The sequence below is a fragment of the Alosa sapidissima genome, chromosome 8 (genome assembly GCF_018492685.1).
Source record: "Alosa sapidissima isolate fAloSap1 chromosome 8, fAloSap1.pri, whole genome shotgun sequence".
In the NCBI taxonomy this organism is placed as follows: Eukaryota; Metazoa; Chordata; class Actinopteri; order Clupeiformes; family Clupeidae; genus Alosa; species Alosa sapidissima.
In genome coordinates, this window is record NC_055964.1 from 3,875,676 (window position 1) to 3,883,100 (window position 7,425).

General features: G+C 37.9%; 1 protein-coding gene across 2 annotated transcripts in view; it reads left to right on the forward strand.

The window, feature by feature from the left end:
• Positions 1–5,469, forward strand: part of cdo1 (cysteine dioxygenase, type I) — a 9,367-nt gene extending 3,898 nt beyond the window's left edge. The window contains exons 1-5 of one of the 2 annotated variants that reach the window (XM_042099893.1): positions 145–387; positions 1,257–1,334; positions 2,590–2,747; positions 3,319–3,488; positions 4,384–5,469. In XM_042099893.1, the coding sequence (XP_041955827.1) occupies positions 218–387; positions 1,257–1,334; positions 2,590–2,747; positions 3,319–3,488; positions 4,384–4,413 (606 nt within the window). In that variant the 5' untranslated portion in view covers positions 145–217 and the 3' untranslated portion in view covers positions 4,414–5,469. Of the gene's footprint in view, positions 1–144; positions 388–1,256; positions 1,335–2,589; positions 2,748–3,318; positions 3,489–4,383 lie in introns of those variants that run through there. The other variant, XM_042099894.1, reaches the window with a different exon arrangement.
• The last annotated feature ends 1,956 nt before the right edge of the window (positions 5,470–7,425 follow it).

Genomic DNA, 7,425 nt, shown 5'->3' on the forward strand with positions numbered 1-7,425 from the left:
ATGACCCTAGTCTACTGTTATAAGCAAAGATTCTAGAATCTTTGGTTATAAGTTAGCCTACAATCATATTTACGTTAATAATATTGTGGTTTTAAATCAGACTACCCTGCGTTGTGTCCGAGTGGTACAGTCCAGCAACAGGTCCTACCCAGATATATAAATAGTGTGACGAACATTTGTTTTCACTTATTTGGTCCACACGAATAATCTGGACAATATGGAGCAAACTGAAGTAATCAAACCACAAACGCTAGATGATCTCATAAAAATTTTGCACCAGATATTTGAAAGTGACACTATTAATATCAAGGAGGTACAGAACATCATGGAGTCGTATGAAAGCAATCCTCAAGAATGGAGCAAATTCGCGAAATTTGATCAATACAGGCAAGTTTTCATCAGGTTTTGGCCTATATCATTAAATGTCGATAATTGGTGTAGATTCATCATTTAGCCTAATTAGTTGGACATGGAGTAGGCTAGGCTAGGCTATATTATCTACGCATTCAGATTAGTTTTCTATCCATTCACAGTTTTCATTTGCTATTTGTGCAGGTTGTGCGCACAGTTTCCTTTGCAAGTTGTGTTTTACATTAAATAAATAGGCATAGGCTACATTTTGCAAAAGGTAGGCTATCTGACTAGTTCTCTTTTTTGTCAGACTTAAGCAGTCGGACAAATTTAACTCTGTCTCAGCAATTCGCCTAGGGCTACTTCCAAAAAAAATCTGGGTTGACGCTTCAGTTTCAATGAAATGAATGATTTTTGGTTTGCAAATAAGTGAAAAAAGTAGCCCATAAGGTAATATTTTTTTGTATCGTTTTATGATGCCATATATTTTCGAGATTTCCCATCCAAATGTTTCCATCAAAACAGTTGTTTATGGGCTTTGATGTTGTGAAGGGTGGGGACGGGTTCACCAATCAGATTCAAGACTAAGCCCACACCCGCTTGACTACGAAACGCCTAGTCGCAGGACAATCACGGGCGATCATGGTTGCAAAAATGAACACTTCTGAGCCAGATCACGTGGCTTCTTCGCCTGCCAGTGCGAAATGCCAGCTCACACACCACAATCTCATCAGTTTAGTGGGTTTTTTTTTTGTTTGTTTTTCCAGAAAAACATGACCTCATTTCAAGTGGGAAAAGTGGGACCACCACCCCTTGTTCCCCTCAAAATGAGTGAAATGCTATGATCTGTGCATCATCGTGGACGTATGATTTCATGGTTCATACCCCCATTTTCCCTTTTACAGATACACCAGAAACCTGGTAGATGAGGGGAATGGGAAGTTCAATCTGATGATCTTGTGTTGGGGAGAGGGTCACGGCAGGTAAGACAAACAGGATAATGTTGCAGTTTTGTGGCAGTAAGTTTTGCTGTGTTTTTTTTTTTTCTGATATAGTCATCAGAGGCTCAGAACTACAGAATCATCCTGCAGAATAGGTTTTAGAATCAAACTGTGTAGATAAATCGCCATGATAATTATTTGCGGATGGCGTTTAATTAATCACATCTCTTGTAATTAGCTCTTGTAATTACATTTTTGGATCTGAAGTACAATCACATTATTTGCTGTGTATTCCACATGGGAACTTCAGACCTTTTGTGGCAGAATAAACTATAGACTCATATCTAAGGAAGTCGAAACAATTACACTGGGTGGTTTTATGCTTTGCCAAAGCCTCTTCAATTAGCCACACTGCCTTGAACATTTCAAACAACAATTATAACTGATTTTAACTCAGTGAAATGGCATGTCTGTTTTGCCACATTGCATACATTTTTGGTTACAAAATTATCTTGGTTCATTGACCCACTGAAATTTAATACACTAACATGCTTGTTCCCCTGGGGATCAATAAAGTATCTATCTATCTATCTATCTATCTATCTATGCTGAATTAATACTGAGTCACTTTATATGGCTTCAGATAATGGGGTCCAATGTTCTATGTATGATTCTAGGAGTTGCACAAGATAAAAAAGAGATAAAATATTGATAACAGTGTTCATATGTCAGACTATGATGTAGTATAGAGGTCACCTTATGTGACTTTTGGGCCATTTGAAAAAAAAAATCTAAAAAGTCTAAAAAAGGAACATGTCAGTTCTATTTTGATATGAGACTTGCTCCAGGCAGTTCTAGCAAGTTGAAACCGGCTGAATGCACTTACAGATATGCTGCTCATGAATGTTTGGAACAAGTTGGTGATGGCATTCTTTCAATGTATAACAATGTAATTAATCAATGTAGCGGTGTTTTGTATTCTTTTTGAGAAGGCTTTAATCAAACTTCTACAGTTGATTCTTTTCAGATAGTTATATTGTTAGTTAATATAACTATAACAGTTATTATGCTGCCAGTACTGTGTTATTTTTTATTACTGGTTCTGATGCTACTGTTACTGCTCTTACAAACCATTTCCCCTTGGGGATCAATAAAGTATATATCTATCTATCTATCTATCTATCTAAACTACTACCATCAAGATAAAAAAAGTGTTTCTTTCAGTTGTCCTTGTGATGCTTGATGTATACTGTCTCCAGAAGTCTGACACTGCCTATATGCTTGGCACTCCTTGCAGTAGTATCCACGACCACACAGACTCCCATTGCTTTATGAAGATACTTCAGGGCCAGTTGAAAGAGACACTGTTTGAATGGCCAGACGGCAAGAACCATGGTGATATGGTTCAGAAGTCCCAGAGGATCTTACTGGAAAACCAATGTGCCTACATCAATGGTAAGCATTTTTTGCAGTGTTCTTGTCTTGTTCTTGTTTGATGTGCTAACCTGAATCAGAGTGGCTCTGTGAAATTCATCAAATTGCCGAGATTTTCCTGTGTCTGAGAAGCCTGAGATTATATCCTGTTCTATTTTTATGGAAGTGAGTAGCAGCTGCTTTAGTTAGAATGGGGAAGAATTACATACATCTTGGATCTAGGTCATTCACAGCACCTCATGCTTTGGTTTGCACTTAAAGTTGTATCATGATCTCAGAATTGACCTTGGCAGAAGAGAAAAAGCAGATTGTTTTATCTTCTGTTTTGTAAATTTGCCATTCATTGGCTCTCTTCAACAATTTTAGGCGTCATTTTCTCACAAAATTCCAAAGGGCCTTCAGCTACGCTGTTGGAAATAGAAGATATCCTGCACTGGGCATTGACCAGTTAGAACTAAACAATCACTTCAGAGTTTAGAATGCTTTGGCAGAAGAACATTTACACTGGCTTTGTTCATTTAAAACCTTTATTTGAATTGACTAAGCCACAGGCCAAATGTAAGCCTATTTTGGTGTGTGTGTTTGTGTGTAGACTCCATGGGCCTTCACAGAGTGGAAAACGTCAGTCACACAGAGGTTGCAGCAAGTTTGCATCTGTACAGTCCCCCCTTCCAGCAATGTCAGACCTTCGACCAGCGAACAGGGCACAAAAACACAGTCAAAATGACGTTCTGGAGCCAATTTGGAGAGAGGACTCCTTTTGTAAGTATTATTTACATAGTCAGGCTTAAGTGTTCTTGCAGCCACATACAGTGTACAGCCTATAATGTGGTTATGGATCATTTTTTACCTGTCCAACTGTGTTTGTGTGTAATGCATTGTTGACATGTTGAGGATTTTGATTGAGGCTTTGTTAAGTAAAGAAGTTAAATTAAACAATTGTGTCAGGGTAGGCAGTTATCTTCAACAATGGAGTCAGGAAAGTTAATGTTTAGTCTCCAAAAGATAGTGAGATTACATTCAAGTCTTTATTTCAGGACAAACATGCTGTGAGCACAACATGTACATTCTTGATGTGAGATGTGCAACGTGGCCATTTTTAACTGAAGAGAGTGAGGACGCATACAGTCATTTGTAGAGTTGGCACAATGTGTGTGTTTCCTCCCATAAAGCGCTGCTGATGGGTCTGTGGTTGGACTGACAGCCAAGTTCTGGATGCTAGAGGGTTTTTTTCCATTCACTCTGCAGGAAGTGTAGTCTGATGGGTTTAACATGTGGACTACTCTTTCTTTTTACCTTTTTACTAAATATCACTAGAAATTTATGGCCAGATTTACAGGTGGTGATTCTGGCAAACACAATGGCTTTATCTCTATTGGTAGGGTTGCATAAGTTTATCCCTGACCACACTGCTGTCTGGCTCAGGGTATTACAAAAGCTGATAAGATTAGATAATTTGGGCAGGCATCTTTTATCTCCCTGTTTCACTATGTTTTTACTAAGTTGTAAACATTCTACCCCCTTCATCAATCAGTCTTCTACAATGTCTTCCAACACTCAAACACTAATTTCTTTATCATGCTATCTTAAATGTTGTCATTCATTGCTTATGGTTGACTAACTCTTCCTATGTTTTTCTTTTACTTTTACTTCACAGGAAGCTAAATTATCACAGGAGAACAACTGAGATGCCCAGAGAAATGAGGTAGATCTGCCATTGGAGAAGAGAAGAGCCTCTTAGACCAATAATTGAAAACAAAACAGGCACAAAGCATTGGCAGAGAAGCTAAAAGCTAAAGAAATAAAATAAGAATTCAAATAAAATGAAATAAATGGACTGAAGAGCACAACCCCCTTTGTTAGAAAAGATTTGCAGAAAAGAGAGGGTAGATGGAAAGGCCAGGGCAGCAATTAACTAGGGTTTATGATCTGCCAGTGTGAGCTTGGCCCATGAGGCAGAGCACTGGCTGAGCAGGGTGAATAGTGGCATTAGCTCCGGCTGCAGACTGAAGCTGCTCTTTGTCTGTGATGTTTGAGAAGAGACCCCGACCCCTCCCCAACTCCCCCTCCACTATCCAACACCAGCATTCCGATGGGTCTGGGACCTGCTGGGAGTGACACGCATTGGGACTGTTACAGTGCTCCACATGTTGGATTTAGGAGAGATCAGAGATGTTTTGAAGACAAAAAAACAACTACAAACGCCCTAAATGATAAATATCCAGATGGTACTTGTATATACATGACATGACGCACATGATGCGTCCTGCACTTGTTGATTTCTATGTTAAAAATACATGTGAGAACACCACATGTTAAGGGCTGGTGTGATGAGTGGAGTCTGTCAATTTGTATAATTTTGTAATTGACATGAGTGAAGTTGAAATACACAGTAGACCTACATGTGTTTTGTAAATTGCAATGCCAAATGACAATCTGCTATGTTTCAGTGTTAATTTGGTCTTTGTTTAGTGTCATTGTGAATGTGTATTTAAAGTAGAATTGCAGTTATTAGTTTCACAGTAGACTCCAGACTTTTAAAGAAAATTAAAAATGAAGCGCTTAATAGATAAGTCGTTATTTTCTCTCAGGATTTGGCCTGGTGGTTAAGTTGTAGTATTTATAGTTAGCAATGTTGAAAAATAGATCTTCCAGTTTTAAATATTTGTCAAATGAAAAAACCTATCACAAGGAACTTGCTACTTTTAATGTGGGTCATTAAAATTGAATCTGTCAAATGCCAGTTCTGGTCTTGTCTTTTCTTTTCTTTAGTTTGTCTACATTCCTATTCACTAATAGTATGATTTTGTGAGATTGTGAGCATCAAATTCATCTCACATGCCTTTCTTTCTACATGTATTGTCTTGGATGTGTTAAAGCAAAGTTTATGTTTAATAATCAACTGGTGATAAAGCATGAAACCATCAAAAAAGTCTAGACATACTATTTGTATCATAAAGTAACCAACGAAAACATTTGCAGCAGTCTTGTGTAAAACAGATTATGGCAATAGGGTCAGATGAGTTCTTTAAGGCACACAATCAGAGACGCATTCTTATATTACTGCCTAGTTATGTGCTTTAAAGCTTAGCTAGGGCAGTTCCCTTTCCTCTTTTATACATCACATAGGTTTCTAGTAATCACCAGAACAAGTGAACTGTTCCAAAAATGTTAGAACATTACGTGCTCTTTTAGCAAATGTGTTGACTAAAGCCAAGTTGCACAACCATCTGAGACAGGTTTTATTGCACTAGATGACTTGTTTTATTGGTTCAGAGCAATATTAGCATTGTGTCAACTGATTTACTGCCATCATCTAGGACCTTGAGACCTAATTACAATATTGATTTTGGCTGGCATGACGTGATGCCTTTTTGGACTGCTCCTAGGTCAGACGGGCACAGAGGGCCAAGCTGAGGTAGCAATGTTCCTTAAAGAGACCATGTGAGTCCCATGCCAGCTGTGTCCATAGAGTACATTAACATTTTTCTTATTGTAACTGATTTTTGTAGCTGCCTTTTGTATTGTTTACAAAAGTAGCTGCTTTTTGTATTGTTTATTGTTTGTATTGTTTTTGTGGGAGAAGAAAAAATATGTTTATTTTTAAACCGTAATTTAAATGTTCTGCTTGTTAAATTATTGTCACCAAATTATGAGACACACTTTCCTTTTAAGAATACCATGAGGTGCATTGAGGTATACAAGCACAGAAGTATCAAGAAACTATTAAAAAATTTGAATTTCATTAACATTGTGAGATGTATGATTCACAAGACCACTACTCTGACAGACTACTGTTGCTTCTGCTAAGGGAAATTACATTTAATGGTAAGAATCAGTAGCCTATTCTCATAGGTACTATGCCAAGGAAAAAATAGATGTTAATCACATACTGGATGGGTACTGGCACATCATTACAAATAGTATTCTAACCAGTGGACTGAATTAAATTCCTTTCATCCATTCATCATGCCATTCATCACATCCTTATTATATCACTCAAACACAAACATACAATGATAAGTCATGGGCTACATATGCAACATTATAGATAGATTAGATACATTATACATTTTATTCAGATATTTTCCAATTCAAGCTTGGCGAGAGGCTCGCTTTAAAGTCTGTGACGTGTTTTGGCCCTGTATTCTCCCATTAGGATGGTATTATCTAATCTGCACAAATTGTTAAGGTTTCATAGGCCCTGAACAGTTCTGGCACATGCCAAGAGGCATTGCTGTTTTCCAAAAGAACATATTGTTCTGTGAGGATGGAGAACTATACCATGGCCTCTCTCCAAAATCCTGGTCAGGCTGCAAAACAATCATATATGGAGGGTATGGGGGCTAATAAAATCTGGAGTCCATCAGGCAACAACTGAACAGAAAGCCTGTCCTACTGCAGCGTGTGCTTGCAAACACTTACCACAAGTGCCTCTCTGTCAAATTGAGAACAAGGTTTTCTGTCTGATAGAAAGAGACAAGCACGTAAAGCAAAGCCAGTGCAAGTGCATAACAAATACAATTCAATCCTGTAAAGTCACTCAATTGGATATCAGTTTAACAACATCCACATGGATGAGTTCTTAAAATTGGTGTAGGTACATGATTATTGCTGCTCTGGAAGCAGTGAAAATGTTGCCTTTTAACTGACTGTGATGTTAATACTGTAGTGCAAAGAGCAAAAGTTGTGTGGGATA